This window comes from Lynx canadensis, chromosome D1, assembly GCF_007474595.2.
Source record: "Lynx canadensis isolate LIC74 chromosome D1, mLynCan4.pri.v2, whole genome shotgun sequence".
In the NCBI taxonomy this organism is placed as follows: Eukaryota; Metazoa; Chordata; class Mammalia; order Carnivora; family Felidae; genus Lynx; species Lynx canadensis.
The window spans coordinates 113296129-113314124 of NC_044312.2; the positions used below are offsets into that span (position 1 = coordinate 113296129).

A 17996-nucleotide genomic window follows, 5' to 3' on the forward strand; every position below is an offset into this window, starting at 1 on the left:
GATTTAAGTTCCGGGGCGTGTTCGGGAACAAGGGAAGGGCAGCCCGGGACCTGCCACACGTGGACACGTTGGGCCCCGTGGCCCTGAGCCCTGGCCGCCCCACGGCAAGATGGCGTGTGGGGCCCGGCCGTCCCCGTGGGCTATTTGCCAGGCGCCCGGCGGCCAGCATGGGGTCCCGCGTGAGGGCTTTCTTCGCGGCCACGGGGAGCAGGGCCAGGTTTACGCCGTGGTTCTTGCCTTCGGCAGCCGGGGGTGTCGGACTCAGGCACACGCATCGGGGAACCCGACCCAGCGTGCTCGGCCGTGTTCCCTGTCTCGGGATCAGTTCTCGCCGCGTCTGTAGCTTTGGGATCAGGAGAGGGAGCCAAGTTGGACCAAGACAGCAAGTCAGGGCTGTCCGCGTGCCTGAGAGCGTCCCACACCCGCCTGACCGGTCAGCACACGGAGGCCCCGGCGCCTCGTCTGCCGGCCCGGGGGAGGCTCTGCCCCGGCCCTGGGAGGCCGCCATTCGTGGCTTGTTAACGTGGCTCTTGGTGACAGACACGCTTGCTTCTGGCCCTGCCACTCAGGAGTGGGGTCACTTTTGTCAGGTTTCTCGCATGACCCTCGGGTCATTCCTGGCACGGGTGGGACGATCCGGTCACACTGTCGGGAGCACGGATGATGCCGGAAAGGGCTTCGGGCCTTGACGGGCGTGGAGTGACCCTGGACAAACGAGACCCTTTATTCCTTTCCTTTTTTTTTTTTTTTAATTTTTAGAGCATGTGCACGACAAGGGGAGAGGGGCAGAGGGAGAGAGAGAGAGAGAGAGAGAGAGAGAGAGAGAGAGAAAAGCAGGCTCCATGCTCCGTGCAGAGCCTGACATGAGGCTCAGTCCCACGACCCTGGGATCATGACCTGAGCTGAAATCAAGAGTCAGGCCCTGAACCGAATGAGCCACGCAGGCGCCCCAAGACCCTTTATTCTTTTTTTTTTTTTTAACGTTTATTTATTTTTGAGATAGAGAGAGAGACAGAGCATGAATGGGGGAGGGTCAGAGAGAGGGAGACACAGAATCCGAAACAGGCTCCAGGCTCTGAGCTGTCAGCACAGAGCCCAACGCGGGGCTTGAACTCACGGACCGCGAGATCATGACCTGAGCCGAAGTCGGCCGCCCAACCGACTGAGCCACCCAGTCGCCCCAAGACCCTTTATTCTTAATACGATGATGGCGACGGGGATTTGTGCCAATGGAAACTTCCGGAGTGGAGTGACGGCTTGCCGGGGCCACAGAGGGCCCTGTGGCAGCTCAGAGCACAGCTCCTGCCTAGTGAACGCTGTGACCAGAGGCCCGGGGGTCAGCAGGGGAGATGCCGGGCCGCCTGGGTGGGGAGTGCTCCCCAGCTGCGCAGGGACTCACTGGGGCTGGAAGTAAAAGGGCAGTGAGGTCGGGATGCAGCCCAGACGGGACGGCCAAGGGGTCTCGTGCCCTCCTGTCCTCTGACCGCAGGAAACCGTGCCCTTTGGAGACGCGGTGCTGGCCACCCGCGACACCTGCATCGGGAGCGAGATCTGTGAGGAGCTCTGGACGCCCCACAGGTCAGCCCCGGCCCCGGCCTGGCGGGTGGCCGCGGGTGGAGACAGCGGGGCTGGGTGGGCGGGGCACGGGGCCCATCCTGCCGTCAACCGCCGTCTGCCCGCAGCCCGCACGTGGACATGGGCCTGGACGGCGTGGAGATCTTCACCAACGCCTCGGGCAGCCACCACGTGCTGCGCAAAGCCCACGCCAGGGTGGATCTGGTGACCATGGCTACCACCAAGGTAGGCGCTTGGCCGCCATGCTGGAGCACGCGTGCCGCGGGCCCGTGCCGCGTCCGTCCGCACACCCCCGAGTCCCCGGTGCCCACGCAGGGCCGGGCCCGCACGACGGACATCGGTGCCCGCAGTTTCGGCCGGCGCTCTGCAAACGGGCGCTGACTCGCCCTCTGGGGCCTCATGCGCCCGACCTCCCCTGACCCTGTGAGGCAAGCAGGGCACCTCCTGCCCCGGCGTCAGGCCCCTGGGGCCTGAGGCACCATCGAGGGACAAGTGACGCGCTGGCCGCACACTCAGCGGTTCCGAGCTGGAGCGCAGGGAGCTGTCCCGAGGCGCTGCCCTTGCTGGGCAGCGTGACCCCGCGAGGGGCGGGTTTGGGTCTCTGTTCCACGCTGTGGGGTTTGTCCTCCGTGACCCCCCTCCTCCCGTGTCAGAGATGACAGTCAGTGCGTGAGGGGTGCTGGGGGGCAGCGAGGGGAGGGGCATTGGGCGTGATGCCTGGAGGCTCGGAAGGCCGGCGGGTCACTGTCCCGGGCCTTACTGTGCCCCCCCCCCCCCCGTGTGCAGGTACTCTCTCTGTGGGGAAGTGCGGGGGGGGGGGGGCGGGGGGGTTCCCTGCAGGGCGCTGTTTAAGGCCTTGGGAGGGCCGAGGAAGGGACGGTGATCTCGGTGCCCCCTGCATTCTCCAGAACGGCGGGATCTACTTGCTGGCCAATCAGAAGGGCTGTGACGGGGACCGACTATACTACGATGGCTGTGCCCTGATAGCGATGAACGGCCACATCTTGGCGCAGGGCTCCCAGTTCTCCCTGGACGACGTGGTGAGAGCGAGCTCGCAAACCCCAGGGGCGTCTGCTCCTTTCTGTGACCGAGCCCTCGTGCTGGGCTGTCGTCTCCGGGCCCCCCCCCGACCCCGCGGCCAGCACCCGCCCCGCCCGGACAGATGAGGCCACCACAGCGCAAGGGTCACACGTGCACGGCCCGGGGGGAGGACCCGGCCCCACGGTCACCCTCGGGGGGCAGGCGAGCAGGCAGGTGCTGGGGGGGGCAGGCTGTGTCGTGACAGGAGAGCTGGTGAGCCCCAGTCCCCCAGGGAGTGAGCAGGCACCGCCCGGTCCCCGCAGGAGGGTGTCCCTCGGCAGGGGCCTCGTCCGTAGAAGCAGGGTGGAGGGGAGCTCGGTGAGGCCACTTGACACAACCCGCTGGCTCTTCCCCACGTGTCCAGGCCACGTGTGTTAGCCGTGGGCCTCACAGCGCCCTGGCCCCGAGTCCTGGGAGCCCCGAGGCTCCCCCGGGGCAGGCCTCCCTCCGTGGGCCGTCTGGTCTCCCTGGACACGCGAGCGGGCTGGGGTCAGGCACGTCTGTGCAGGGAGGCGTGGGGCGAGCTCAGAGGAGGCGTCGCCGCAGTCCTGGGGCCCGGGGGACGGGGGACAACCAGGAAGGCAGGCTGAGACACCTGTCCCATCCTGCCCTGACCGGGCCGACCTCTGAGAAGCTGAGGGAGACGCGCCCTCTGCAGCGAGGGCGCGTGTCCGTGCTGTCTGTGCGCCGACAGGTCTTTCAAGTTCAGAACAAAAAAATGGCTGTTCTCTCGGGAGACGCCACAAGTGACCCTCGGCTGTGCGGGCGCGAGGGGTCCTCGCACGGCACCACCTGTGTTCAGGGGGTCGGGTGGAAATGCTAGTTCGGGGGCAGGTGGGAGCGGAAGACAGGTCCGCAGGGACGCGGCAGCGCGAGCTCACACCAGGTCGCGAACCCTCCCGTTCGCTTCCTCTGCGCTCGGCTCGCTGAGGGGACGCTGGTCCCCTCGCCGCCCCGCTGGGGTTAGGAGGGAAGCAGGTGTGAAACCGAAGTCACGTTTCAAAGCGGAGCGAGTGAACTCCGTGATGCTCTCCTGCTGGGGGGAGGGGGGCGGGAGTTTGGCAGAAGGGACGCTCCCTCCCTCCCAGCTGTCCTCCAGGCCGTGCTCACCAGGTGGCAGCACCCCCACAGGCCTTCAGGTGTTCAGCATTAGCCACGGTAGAGGCGGGTCAAGTTCGTGCAAAAGGCGCCACTCTTCTGCGTCCCACGGGAACGCCCCGCTGTCTTCAGGCCGGGTCGGTGTGGCCGGGACGGCGGGCAGACATCAGGGCCACGGGTGCCCTGCGCAGGGTTGACTGGCAGTGGAGGGGGCCACCTGTACCGGGAGGAGCAGGTTCTGGGCCCTGGCCAGGCCTTGGGGCTGGGACCCCAGGGGTCTGCACTTTGGGTGGCTTTGGCGGCCTCTCACTTCGGGAAATGATGGGAGGAGAAACGCGAGCCCCGTTTTGCTGGTCTTTGCGGCACGTCCAGAGTGGCCCGGGCCCGGTGCTGACAGCAACAGTTGCCCACGGGGCCGGTGCAGGAGCAGGGTGGCCACGGCCGTCCTGTGTCCCCCTGTGCTGTGCTGGTTAGCTCCCACTGTCCCACACTTGTACGTGAAGAGACAACGTCACAGTGACATAATTTGATCAGGAGTTATTTTTGTAGAAAAAGGAATAATATGACAAATTAAAATGAAATTAAAATTCTCTTTTTTGCGATTTTTTTGAAATCTTATTCTTTTCCTATTTTGTGGTGTTTTTTGACTCTTCATACTCCTGTCTCACCTGGGCTTGAAGGCAGGGAAGTGTGACCCGCTGTCACACAGCAGCACATCTAGGCAGGGGCACTGGTGTGGACTGCCGAGGCTCTGACCTACCCGTCTGCCATTGTCCGGCTTGTCCTTCCCCTGCATGGGCTTGGAGCTTGGGTTGCCTCTCATGGTCACAGGATGGCTGCAGCAGCTCCAGCCATCCCGTCTCCACACAACCACGTCCAAAGCAGCAAAGGGGCCCTTGTCTCCCATGCGTCTGTCTAAGAAGAGAGAAGCTGTCTCAGAGGTCCCGGCCAATACTGATCAGCAGAATCCTGTGCCGTGATTAGGGGACCGCTGCTAGGTGTCCGACCTCACTGGAGGTTCTGGGGGCAGCAGCGAGAGGGCGGGGCTGCAGGTCAGCAACAACACTGGCTGTCCCCTCTCCCCGGGCCCCTAGGGGCCCACAGCTCCCCAGTCCCTGCCGCAGAAGGTGGGACTCGTCGTGTGCAGTTTGGCGCGTCTGCGAAAACCGCCCAGTTACCCAGCAGTCACGCTTTCCCTTCGAAACCCCCTCCTCCAGGAAGTTCTCACTGCGACGCTGGATTTGGAGGACGTCCGGAGCTACAGGGCAGAGATTTCATCTCGAAACCTGGCGGTGAGTTCTCGTGGACACACGCGGGACGCTTGACAAAGGCCCCGGACCCCTTTGTGGTTTTTTGTGACAGCAGCTTCTTGGGATGTTCCCCGGCACCCCGTGATTCGGGGGATGTAGCACGCTCACGGGGCCGCACAGCCATCGCCCCGTCGGTGTCCTGGCAGCGGGGGACCTCCTCACCCCAAGGAGACTTTCCCGTGCCCGCCCACCTCCACTCCGCATCCCGCCCCCAGCCCGGGCCCCCCACCCGCCCACTGTGGGCGTTTCACGGAGATGAAACCATGAACGTGAGGGCCTTCGTGCGGCTTCTGTCCCTGAGCAGGCCGTCTGCGGGGCCCATCCGCGTTGTGGCGGGTGTCCGGGCTTCATGCCTCTTCCTGGGCGGGACGACACTGTGACCGTCCATCCGCCGAGGACACTCAGATCGTCCCCACGCCGGGTCTGTGAGGAGTTCGCTCTGTCGACGTGCGTGCGAGTTTTTGCGCGGGCGTTCTTCCCGCTTCCCCCGGGTGTGCGCCTAGGAGCGCGGCCGCCGGGCTGCACGGTCACTCTGCTTTAATCCCCAGAGGGGCCACCTCAGCGCACGAGGCTTCCGAGCCTGCCACTGCCCGTCTCTGGCTCCAGCCGCCCCGCGGGGCTGGGGCTACCGCTGTGGGCTTGACGTGCCTTCCCGCTGGCTGACAGTCTGTCCCTCGGCCGGCCCTAGCGGCCTGTGAGGGCGTGGCGGTGGGGGGCATCACTGTCGTGAATCTCCGTCGGCAGGCCAGCAAGGCGAACCCCTACCCCCGAGTGAAGGTGGACTTCGCCCTCTCGTCCCGCGAGGACCTGCTGGAGCCTCTGTCCGAGCCCCTCGAGTGGAAGTACCACAGTCCCGCCGAGGAGATCAGGTGGCCGCCCGAGAGCACGCGGAGGGGTCGTGCTGTCCCCGCGGCCCCTACCCTCGCCCGCTGCAGGGGCCCGAGCCAGTGCGGACGGCTGGGCCTCACCGCCTGCCCGGGGCGGCTGCTTGGTTAGGAGGAGGCCGCGCTGCTTCGGGGTCGAGGGCGCCGATGCCGCAGCCGGACGGCCTGGCTTCCCCTCCCCCTCCCGGCCCTGTCGCTCCCTCGTGCGGGGGGCTTTGGGCACACTAGCCCTGCCCTTTGCTTTTGCGTCTCGGTTTTCCTGTTTTAAAACGAGCCAAAGGCATCCCCCCTCTCCCAGGGCTGTCTGGGGACAAGAGGGCACTAATTCTCACGAGGCGCTGGGCCCAGCCGCTGCTGGCCGTTCTCCCTGGCCCCGCTCCCGCCTCGCCAGCTGCCCCCGGGTAGATTGCCGACGGGTCCGCAGCCCCCGGCCCTAACGCTTCGCATTCTTCTGCAGCCTTGGACCCGCCTGCTGGCTCTGGGATTTCTTAAGACGCAGCCAGCAGGTAAGATTGCCAGTGTTTTGTTCGCTTCTGTGGCGGGCTGGTGGGTTTTTCCCCCCGACGCGAGCCCTGCTTCGCTCCGCCTCGGTCAGGAGCTTAATCCACGTTAGCCAGACGCCAGAGCGCCCCCCCCGGGGGTTTGGCTCCGCCTTTGGGGTCCCGTCTGATGACGTCCAGAGGGAACGGAATACACGTCCCACTGGTTCTGTGTCGTGACGTCTGTAACTTACCGGGGTTTAGTCCTAGATGCTCATCGCAGCGCGAGGTCTGTTTTCCCTCTAGAATAATCCATCCGGAACGCGCGGCCCACGGCGAGAGCGCTGTGGGTGCCCGTCAGGGTTTGCAGGTGGAGCTGGGCTGAGGTTTGGGCGCGTCGCTTCTCCGAGGCCCTGCCCACACCCGCCTCTGGTTGACCCGTTCCAGGCCGGCTTCTTCCTGCCCCTGAGTGGTGGCGTGGACAGCACGGCCACCGCCTGCCTCGTCTACTCCATGTGCCGCCAAGTCTGCGAGGCCGTGAATAACGGAAGTAGGTGGCGTCCGTTGGTCTGAGCGAGGCTCCGGGGCTCAGAGGACGGGGTGAGGGGAACCCCGGGTCCCGGCCGTCAAGGGCGAGGGAGGCTCCGCCGATGTGCTCAGATGTGGCAACAGGACCTGGGGACAGCAGGCCAGTGAAGCCCCTTCCCGGGGCTCTGGGCCAGGGCGGCCGTGGCCGTGTGCCCGAAGCGTGGCCTGGAGGGAGGAACACGGACGGCCTCGGGGTCGGGCAAACCCGGGTCGAAAGCCTCCCCCACGCGCTCTGTGTCAGACATCCCCGTGGCGTGCGCGCCAGAGGAGCGAGGGGGTTGCTGCGTAGGAGGGGACGGCCCCCGGGGCGGAGGAGAGGGTCTGGGCCCTGAGCACCGCCTGCTGTCTGCGGGTTCTCAGATCAGGAAGTGCTGGCCGACGTCCGGACCATCGTGGACCAGCTCGACTACACGCCCCGGGGCCCCCGAGAGCTCTGCGGGCGCGTGCTGACGACCTGCTACATGGCCAGCGAGAACTCCTCCCGGGAGACACGTGACAGAGCCGCGGAGCTGGCCCGGCAGATCGGCAGGTAGAGGGGCCGCTGGCGCGAGCCCGGTTTTAGGGAAACCGTGTCTGTTCCCCCCGCCCCCCGTAGCCGCGTCGGATTCCCACGCCTCCGTCCCCGCCCCCCCCCCCCCCCCCCCGGCATCCCAGACACCGGCCGCCGGGGCTGATGTGCCGCCCGGTGTGGGAGCCCGGGACCCCACTCGCGGCTCTGGGGAGTGGGCTGGCGCTGTGAGGGCCCGCCCCCCTCTTCCCTGGGCCGGAGCAGGGTCGGGGAGGGCATCTCTCCGGTCAGGGAGACTCGGTCCTTTCAGAGTCCTCTGTTCTCAGCCCAAACCGGCCCCCACCCAGCAGTGCTCCTGGGCGCGTCCCCGGAGGAACTGAGAGCGGGGACTCAGGCGTTTTGCCCCCGTGTCCACGGCAGCGTCGAGCACGGCAGCCAGAACGTAGGAGTGGCCCGGTGTCCCTCGGCACACGAGGCAGTGAGCAGATGCGGTCCGTGCCCCGGTGTCCCTCGGCACACGAGGCAGTGAGCAGATGCGGTCCGTGCCCACGGCAGGACGTCGCTCGGCCTCAGAAAGGAAGGGGCTTCTGACACCCGCTACCTCGGAAGGACCCCCGAGAACGTGGTGCCCAGGGAAACAGCCCAGCCACAGCACCACGTACCGTGGGCATCTCCGTGGCACGTCCGGACACAGGGCTCCCCGGGGGGGCCGGGGGGGGGAGTCCTGAGCTCGACAGGGGTGGTGGCCGCGCCGCACGTGGACGCGCCGGGTGCCCCGGCCCTGCGCACACCTGCCCTTTCCCCTCACAGCCACCACATCGGTCTTGACATCGACCCCGCGGTCAAGGCCGTCGTGGGCATCTTCAGCCTGGTGACGGGGAAGAGGCCCCTGTTCGCGGTTCACGGAGGAAGCCGCCGGGAAAACCTCGCGCTACAGAACGTGCAGGTGCGCCCCCAGCCGGGCCGGCGTCACGGGGCCTCGCGGGGGAGGCCGGGGGGGTGCGCGCATCTGCGAGAGCGACCGGCTGTGGGTGTCTGCGACGGTGGCACGGGTGCATGCACGTGTGTGCGTCTCAGTGCACGTGCTGGTGCACCTGTGAGAGCACGACGGCGTGTGTTAGCGGGCGGGGGGGGGAGGCGTGTGGGCACAGGCGTGGGTGTGTGAAAATACGTGAGGGGATGTGAGTGTGTGTGTGCGGGTATGAGAGTGTGTTAGTGAACGTGGGGGGGGTGTGCGTGCACACACGTGAGCGTAAGGGGGCACGGGGGCGTGTGTTAGCGTGAGGGTGGGGTGTGTGCACGTGCGTGTGCGTGAGTGTGCATGTAAGGTTCCTGCATCTTCAGGGATCGGGCTGTCGCAGGGGAGCCGGGCCCTGGCCGGTGGGTGGAGGGAGAGAGGGACCCTGGGCTCCAGCCACTGGGCTCTGTCACATCTCTGTCCCTTTTCTTGTGGCCACGGTGGCTTTCCCTCCTCCAGCAAAGCCAGCTGTGAAGGGGGTGGAACGAGTGGCCGAGAGTTCTTTGCAGCCCCATCCTGCCACCGAAGCTCCCTCCGCACCCCAGCTCCGGGTCCTTCCGTCTTTGATCCGGGGGCCGCTCGGTGCACACAATTATCGCAGGACCCTGTTTCCTCTGGACGCTGGAAAGCTCTCGTGTTACTTGGACTCTTTCTTTGGAGCTGCACGGGGAGCAGGGTGCCAGTGTGTGTGTGCCCCATGCCCGGCACGGGGTGACATTTCCCGCTGTGTCACCCAGGCTCGGATACGGATGGTCGTGGCCTATCTGTTTGCTCAGCTGAGCCTCTGGGCCCGGGGCGCTCGCGGTGGACTGCTGGTGCTCGGATCGGCCAACGTGGATGAGAGGTGCGTGTGCCCGACTCCCGAGCACCCAGGTCTCTGAGGGTGAGTGCTCCCCAAGGCGGTATGTCCAGGCTCCCTCCAGTTCTCACCGCATCTGTGAGACACACGGTGGCGGGGGGGGGGGGGTCACGTTACCCCGCGGCTCAGGGCATGTCTGGCACCCCCAGGACGTCATCACTTCTGAACTTCACGATGACTCTGGTATGGAGACGGGTCGACACTGTCTCCCTCTGGCTCCCCGCCACCGTTCCCGCTCGGGCCAGCTCCGCCTGGCTTGGGCTCTTCCGTGGTGCCGGGTCTGGAATCTGTCACCCCTCCCACCCCACCCCGCTCGCTTTCCCCCCCCCCCCCCCCCCCGCCCCGGGCAGTCCCACCACATCTTCCACCCTTGCTCTGCGTCCAGTGTTCACTCCCAGCCAGAGACCCCGTCTCTGACGTGGGCTGGAAATACTTTCCGTGGTCTTTGCTGGTGAGGAGAACTCGGAGCCTCCTGTTCTCCAGGTACATTTCAGCTGACCTTCAGGGTGAGCGGCGGAGGCTGGGAGTGCTCCTTCTCCAGCTTCCATCCCCGCCTCTCTCGGGTGTTCTCACTTGCTCCTTGTTAACGGAAGGGGTTCAAGAACCTTGTCTGTCATTTATTCATCTGATCATCCATGCATCAGTCTTTCCACCCGTTTGTCCACCCATCCACCAACCCGTCCGTCTGTCCACCCATCCATCCACTCACCCGCCCATCCGTCTGCCCACCCATCTATCCACTCACTCATCCGTCCATCCATCCATGTGTCCTTCCATCTGTCCACACGTACACCCGTTCACCCATCCATCTATCCACCTATCCACCTGTCCATCTGTCTGTCCACCCACCCACCCATCCATCCATCCATCCATCCACTCACCCGCCCATCCCTCTACCCACCCATCCATCCACTCACCGCCCATCCATCTACCCACCCATCCACCCATCCATCCATCCATCCATCCATCAATCCATGTGTCCCCCCATCCATCCACTCACCTGCTGTCCGTCTACCCACCCATCCATCTACTCACTCATCCATCCATCCATCCATCCATCCACTCACCCACCCATCCGCCTATCCACCCATCCATCTATCCATCTATCTGTCCACCCACCCATCCATCCATCCATGTGTCCATCCATCCACTCACCCGCCATCCGTCTACCCACCCATCCATCCACTTACTCATCCGTCCATCCATCCACCTATCCATATGTACATCCATTCACCCATCCGTCTGTCCGCCTATCCACCCATCCATCTGTCCACTCACCCACCCGCCCACCCATCCATCCATCCATCCATCCACTCACCCACCCATCCGTCTACCCACCCATCCATCCACTCATCTGTCCATCCACCCATGTGTCCTTCCATCTATCCATACGTGCATCCATTTACCCATCCATCTATCTGCCTATCCACCCATCCATCTATCCATCTGTCCATCCATCCATCCATCCATCCATCCATCCATATGTCCCTCCATCCATCCACTCACCTGCTGTCCGTCTACCCACCCATCCATCCACTCACTCATCTGTCCATCCATCCACCTATCCATATGTACATCCATTCACCCATCCGTCTGTCCGCCTATCCACCGATCCATCTGTCCACTCACCCACCCGCCCACCCATCCATCCATCCATCCATCCACTCACCCACCCATCCGTCTACCCACCCATCCATCCACTCATCCGTCCATCTACCCATGTGTCCATCCATCTATCCATACGTGCATCCATTTACCCATCCATCTATCTGCCTATCCACCCATCCATCTATCCATCTATCTGTCCACCCATCCATCCATCCATCCATCCATCCATCCATATGTCCCTCCATCCATCCACTCACCTGCTGTCCGTCTACCCACCCATCCATCCACTCACTCATCTGTCCATCCATCCACCTATCCATATGTACATCCATTCACCCATCCGTCTGTCTGCCTATCCATCCATCCATCTGTCCACTCACCCACCTGCCCACCCATCTATCTATCCATCCATCCATCCACTCACCCATCTATCCGTCTACCCACCTATCCATCCACTCATCCATCCATCCATCCATGTGTCCATCCATCTATCCATACGTACGTCCATTCACCCATCCATCTATCCACCTATCCATCCATGCATACATACATGCATATATCCATTCACCCATCCATCATTCCATCCATCCATCCATCCGTTTTTCTATCCGTGGCATGAGTGTCTTAATCTTTCTACATCCTTGCTTGTCTTCAAGTGTGTTTTCTGTTAAACATTACATTGGGCTTTTGGATCCTGCTTCCTAATTATGACAATTTAGAGTTAGCACCCTACGGCTGGTGAAAATTCTCGCCATTCCTGTGAACATTTTGTCGATTTTCGTCGCTTTTCTGCTGCCTTCGGTGCTTTTGTAAGGAAATGATGTCTCAGGACGGATGTGACAGCTAGTGCGTATTCGGAGCCTGAGTAGTTGACAACATGGGTGTGTTCTGTTTTGTTTGCTTCTGAAGAAGAGTGTGATCTATTATGTAATTGTATCGTTGTACCGTTTTCCCTGTCACAACTCTTGTCCATCGCATTTCGTGTTTTAGCAGAAAATAACAATTTTTTCCAGGGTAGGAGTGTGTTTCTGGGTGTTACATGTTCCTGGATGTCAGTTTAGAAAATAAACACTTCTGTCTGACAGCTGGTTCTCGTGTTCGTCTCTTCCCATCACATTTCGCTGCCAGACCCTTTCCGGGAGGTATTTGGAAGTCTGTCTACAGCTACAGGAACTTTTCTCGTATTTTACTGCCAACGGTGTTTCTTCCATTGTGTGTGTTTCTTGTACTTGTGGGGCCGACTTTCCCATGCAGCGTCCCCGTCTACGATCTCCCCGTTGCCTGCATCCCAGGGTAGAGCGTCAGGTCTGTCCCCTCTGTCATGCTGGTTCTTTTTCAAAGTGGTTTCTGATTCTGTGTCTTAACTGCTTCTAAGCTAACTTCAGGTCTGTCGCATTCCGGTGTGCTTGTTCCTCAAGGGATGTTGAACGTCCGCCACGTGTTGGGCATTCTTGGTGCTGTGAACACAACAGAAAAGTAACTGTGGTTTTACTCTAGTGGAAGGAGACGGGTGATAACAACACTTAATCGTGTACGTAGGGTGGGGAAAGTCTACAGAGAAAAACCAGGGCAGGCAGAGGGAGAGTTTGGGAGTTGAGGTTGTTACTGGGGTGGCCAGGGAAGGCCTGTCTGAGAAGTTGGCTTCCAAAGGCCTCAGGAGCCAGGAGAGGCGATGTAGCCCAGATAACGGTGTGTGCAAACGTCCTGTGGTGAGAGCCCCCCGGGACAGAGGGTGGTCGTTGTCTCCCTGAAAAGCCCTGTCTTGTCTGAAGGAGGTGCCGGGATCCCAGCTGGGGCAGGTTGGAGGAGAGTGGGCAGTGGATGAGGGACCAGGAGTCCGTTCTTTCCAGAAGTGCGCACCACAGGAGAGGGGAGGGACAGGGTGGTAGCTGGCAAGACCAGTGGGGCGAGAAGGAAGGTGTTTCCTCAAGAGCTGACGAGAGAGGTGTGGCGGGGAGGAACAGTGTTGCTGACGCAGGAGGGGGGACGCGGCTGGGGAGCTGTCCCGGTGTCCCGAGGAGGTGAGAGCAGGTGGCGAAGCGAGAGGTGGGCTTTATCGGGAGCCCAGCTAGTGTGTCCAGCAGAGTGCACGGCACAGACGCGGGCCTGGGTGGCGTGGGGTCGGGGCCGTGACCGTCCTCGGTGAAGCACGAAGCGGAGTCACCGGGCCGAGTGACGACGCACAGCGGGCATTGGGTGCGTGAGGGGAGCTGGTGACGAGCGGGACGGGTCGGGGACGAGGCGGGCGGCCCGGCACCGGGGACGCCCTGGAGGCGGGGTCGTGCCGCTGCGCACGCACGTGTGTGGAGCAGGGAGCCAAGCGAGCCCGGCAGGGAGAGGGGGGCAGGGGAGCCGAGAAGCGGCAAGGGGAGGCGGAGGCTGCGGAAGCGAGCTGCGGTCCCTGTCCCGCGATCCGCTGGCAGACGGGACTCCGTGTCGGGCGGACCCGGGGCTGCGGTCGACTGCAGCCGGAGGATGGAGGAAACCAGGCCCCGGCTTCCAGAATCCTCTCCCAGTGGACCCCCCCCAACCGACCCCCAGCAACACACGTGACGGCACGTGGGCAGCACCCACCGCCAGTGAAGCTTGTCAGAGACCCCGCGCCCAGCGTTGGCGCTGAGGGCCGGTCACACGGCCACCCTCTGCCTGGCGCGGACCAAGCCTCGGCTCCCGGAAGGAGAGCAGTGCTCAGCATAAAGCGGTGTTTGAACCAGGAATTTAGAAACCGCGGCCACGGTTTCCAGTAGGGAATGGCGGGAGCACCCCAGATCCCTGGTGCCGGCCGAGCACCCGCCCCATAAGCAGGCCTTTCCGAGACGGCTGTGCTCACACGTGTGTGCGCAGAGCCTGACGGACAGGAGGCTCTGAGGTCTGGGGGCGCCGTCACCGACAGCAGGAGGCTGGGGCCCGGTCGGGGCCGTGAATGGCCAGGGGCGGGTCAGAGGTCAGCGATGAGCGCAGAGGAGGGCTCTAGGAGCCGCCAGAGGCGGTAAGGACAGCCTTGCAGAGAGGGTGGCCCGTCCTGGAGGGGCCGGTGAGTCCAGAAGGCTCCACAAGGGGGCGTGCCACCGGCCCCTCCCCCGCGTCTGTAGGTCCCCGCTTCCCTGGGTGGGGGTCTCGCCACCACCTGCCACGGCCAGAGTAGGTGGGAAGCCGTGTGACTCAAACCTCCTTCTGCTGCGGGAGGTGAGGCGGCTGGTCCCCGTTCCCCCGTGGCCGGTCTCTGCGTGGGGTCTAGTCGGGGAGTGCGCTGGGGGGCACGCAGGTTGTAGGGACTTTTCCTTTCCCTAAACGAGGTGGGACGACCCTGCAGGGTTTTTCAACCGGTGCAGCGGGTCCGCGGTCCGCTTCCTCCCACCCATGCAGCTCACGCCTGGCAGGGCGGCCTGGCGGGGTGGGGCTGGGGGACGGCGAGCGGGCTTGGCCCCTGGTTGTCTTGCCATCAGGGGGAGGACCGACGGGCTTTGCTGGTGGACCAGGTCAGGTGCGGTGCCCAGGCCGACCCAGCAGCTGAAGGGATGGGCGTGTGTGTGGTCAGATGTCCAGGTGCAGAACCGGGTGGGAAGGTCGAGGCCCAGTGTCGGAAATGCGGCTTTATGGACAGCCGTGTGGAGGTGTGTGCTGGGCAGTTAACACGGGATTCTGGAGAAACCCAGGGGTGAAGCGCACCCCTGCCCCGGGGAGTGTGCAGATGGTGAAATGCCTTCAAAGCCACGAGACCAGCTGGGCCACCGTGGGACTGAATGTTGACAGAGGAGGAGTGGGTCCGGGGTCCCCCAGGTTCCGATGCGAGGGGGCTGCCGATCAGGGGGTCCCACCCAAGAGGAGGAGCCAGCTGGCGGGAGAGGAAGGGGCACCCAGAGCCAGGCAGAGAGGCCGTTCGGGGGCTGATGGGGTTGTTGACCAGGCGTGGGGGGCCCCGGGGCCGGCTGCAGGGCCGGGGCGGCTTCTGGAGGGGCCCGGGCCGGAACCTGGCGGTGAAGGCTCGAGAGGGAGCGGCGGGCAGTGGACGTGGCCCCGAGGGTTTCGGTTTGCGGGGCACGGGGACATGGGCCAAGAGAGGGCGGGAAGGTGGGGGACTTTGGGCTTTGCTTACGCTCATGGGAGCAGAAGGGGTCGGCTGCTGGAGTTGACGAAAGTGCCGGGGGCCTCACTGTCCCGGCCCTGGAGGCATCAGCCCTGGGCTGCCCTGGGGTCCTCGGCCCTGGGGAGGCACACAGTAAGAGGGACCTCTGGGGTGCAGGGAAGGGACCCCGCCCAGGGCAGCACCAGGGACTTAACGTCCCTCTCTGGTGCCCTGGGGGCCTCGCTCCTTGGTAGGAGTCAGGAGAAGCTGAACAGCAGGAGAAGGTCACTTGTGTGGGTGGAAGCTGGAGGGGCCAAGTGCTCCCGGGACTGGGGAGGACGGGCAGGGGGAGGACGGGCAGGACCAGGGGGGAGGACGGGCAGGACCAGGGGGAGGACAGACAGGACCAGGGGGAGGCCGGCAGGACCAGGGGGAGGACAGACAGGACCAGGGGGAGGACGGCAGGACCAGGGGGGAGGACGGGCAGGACCAGGGGGGAGGACGGACAGGACCAGGGGGAGGACGGACAGGACCAGGGGGGAGGATGGACAGGACGAGGGGGAGGACAGACAGGACCAGGGGGAGGACAGCAGGACCAGGGGGAGGACGGACAGGGGGACGACGGCAGGACCAGGCGGAGGACAGACAGGACCAGGGGGAGGCCGGCAGGACCAGGGGGAGGACGGACGGGGGAGGACGGCAGGACCAGGGGGAGGATGACAGGACCAGGGGGAGCACGGCAGGACCAAGGGGAGGACGGACAGGGGGAGGACAGACAGGACCAGGGGGAAGATGGCAGGACCAGGGGGAGGACAGACAGGACCAGGGGGAAGACAGCAGGACCAGGGGGAGGCTGGCAGGACCAGGGGGAGGACGACAGGACCAGGGGGAGGACGGCAGGACCAGGGGGAGGACAGACAGGACCAGGGGGAGGATGGACAGGACCAGGGGAAAGATGGACAGGACCAGGGGAAGGACAGACAGGACCAGGGGGAGGACGGCAGGGCCAGGGGGGGACAGACAGGACCAAGGGGAAGACGGCAGGACCAGGGGGAGGATAGACAGGACCAGGGGAAAGATGGACAGGACCAGGGGGAGGACGGACAGGACCAGGGGGAGGATAGACAGGACCAGGGGAAAGATGGACAGGACCAGGGGGAGGACAGACAGGACCAGGGGGAAGACGGCAGGACCAGGGGGAGGACGGGCAGGGGGAGGACGCCAGGACCAGGGGGAGGACAGACAGGACCAAGGGGAAGACGGCAGGACCAGGGGGAGGACGACAAGACCAGGGGGAGGACGCCAGGACCAGGGGGAGGACAGACAGGACCAAGGGGAAGACGGCAGGACCAGGGAGAGGACGACAAGACCAGGGGGAGGCTGGCAGGACCAAGGGGAGGACAGACAGGACCAGGGGGAAGACAGCAGGACCAGGGGGAGGACGGCAGGACCAGGGGGAGGACGGACGGGGTGGGGGAAGGGTGTCCTTGTGCTGGTGTTGAGCGTGTGCTTGGGAGCATTGCCGTGTGTGCCTGGCGACACCGGCAGGGGCGGGACCCTCAGAGGCCACGACCAGGAGGTTCAGGCGCGAGGGGCAGGGCGAGGAATGGCCTTGTGGGGGGGGGGTGGGCCTGGGGAGCCAGCGGACACCTGCCACCGTCCAGAGGGCAGGCGAGAGAACACAGTGGAGGGAGGGTGTCCCGCGGCCGCCGTGACGGCGGACTCTCGACGACAGCGTGCTGCACAGGCCTCGGGTTGTGGGGAGGGCTGGTTCCCCCTGGAGGCTGGCGGGAGAATCCCTTCCCTGCTGTCTCCAGCTCCCGGAGGCGCCCAGCTGCTTGGCTCGCTCCCCCCTCCCCCCCGCCCCCCACCCCCCAGCAAAGCCAGCGGGCAGCCTCCCTGCGTCTTTCCCCCTCTGCTCGCGGCCCCCTGGCTCTGGCCCCTGCCTCCCTCCTACACCACTCAGCACCGTTCGTGACTTCGTTCAGGGCCCACCTGGTAATCCAGGTCAAAACCTCCCCGCGAGGGGCGCCGGGGGGCCCCTTCGGTTAAGCATCCGACCCTGGATCTCAGCTCAGATCAGGGTCTCCCGCTTTGTGGGATCGAGCCCCACGTCAGGCCCTGTGATGGCACAGAGTGGGGCCCGGTTGGGATCCCCTCTGTCCCTGTCTCTCTCTCTGCTCCTCCCCCCTCACATGCACCCGCTCGCTCGCCCTCTCTCGAAAACACCGCCACCATCTCGCCTCAGGGGCCTCGACTCAATTGTGCGAAGTCCTTTTTGCCCACGCGTCACGCGTTCTCGGGTTCTGGGTATAGGACGGGGTGACTGGGGGCCGTCTTCTGCCCGCCGCAGGGGTATCTGGGAGGGGTGCTGACAGCTGTGGAGGGGGCCCTCCCTCCTAAGGACCTCACCCCTCGGTCCCACGTCCCGCCGGCCCCGGCCCCGCCCTCCAGACGCGCTCCTCCCGGCTGGATGCTGGCCATTCCCGAATCGGTCTCCTGGCCCCGACGCCTTCCCGGGCGGCTCGAGTGCCTCCCCCGGTCGCCTGCCGCCTCCGCCCTTTGTGGACCGACCGCTGCAGCAGGCCACCCTCCTCCGAGACCCTCCAGCCCGCCGAGCTCTGGCTCCGGGCGTGTTCGCCCGGGACCGGACCCCAGGCGGGCCGCACGGCGCCTCGGCTCAGCCGCGTGGACGCCGTGTGCTCTGTCCCCGCAGCCTCCTCGGCTACCTGACCAAGTACGACTGCTCCAGCGCAGACATCAACCCCATAGGCGGCATCAGCAAGACGGACCTCAGGGCCTTCGTCCACTTCTGCCTCGAGCACTTCCAGCTCCCCGCCCTGGAGGGGTGAGTGCCACCCTCCAGACGGGCCCTCCGCGCCTGGCACAGCCCCCTCCCACGCCTCCCTGCCGCCTGACCACC

At 64.7% G+C, this 17996-nt stretch overlaps 1 protein-coding gene across 3 annotated transcripts in view; it reads left to right on the plus strand.

Annotated features, from left to right (window-relative positions):
* The window catches only part of NADSYN1 (NAD synthetase 1), a 37137-nt gene that overhangs the window by 13399 nt on the left and 5742 nt on the right, over positions 1 to 17996 (plus strand). For 2 of the 3 annotated variants that reach the window (XM_030331448.1, XM_030331446.1), the window contains exons 7-17: positions 1490 to 1578; positions 1683 to 1800; positions 2484 to 2615; positions 4971 to 5045; positions 5808 to 5932; positions 6405 to 6453; positions 6874 to 6976; positions 7375 to 7543; positions 8333 to 8468; positions 9278 to 9384; positions 17790 to 17921. In XM_030331448.1, the coding sequence (XP_030187308.1) occupies positions 1490 to 1578; positions 1683 to 1800; positions 2484 to 2615; positions 4971 to 5045; positions 5808 to 5932; positions 6405 to 6453; positions 6874 to 6976; positions 7375 to 7543; positions 8333 to 8468; positions 9278 to 9384; positions 17790 to 17921 (1235 nt within the window). The remainder of the gene's footprint in view (positions 1 to 1489; positions 1579 to 1682; positions 1801 to 2483; positions 2616 to 4970; positions 5046 to 5807; positions 5933 to 6404; positions 6454 to 6873; positions 6977 to 7374; positions 7544 to 8332; positions 8469 to 9277; positions 9385 to 17789; positions 17922 to 17996) is intronic. The other variant, XM_030331447.1, reaches the window with a different exon arrangement.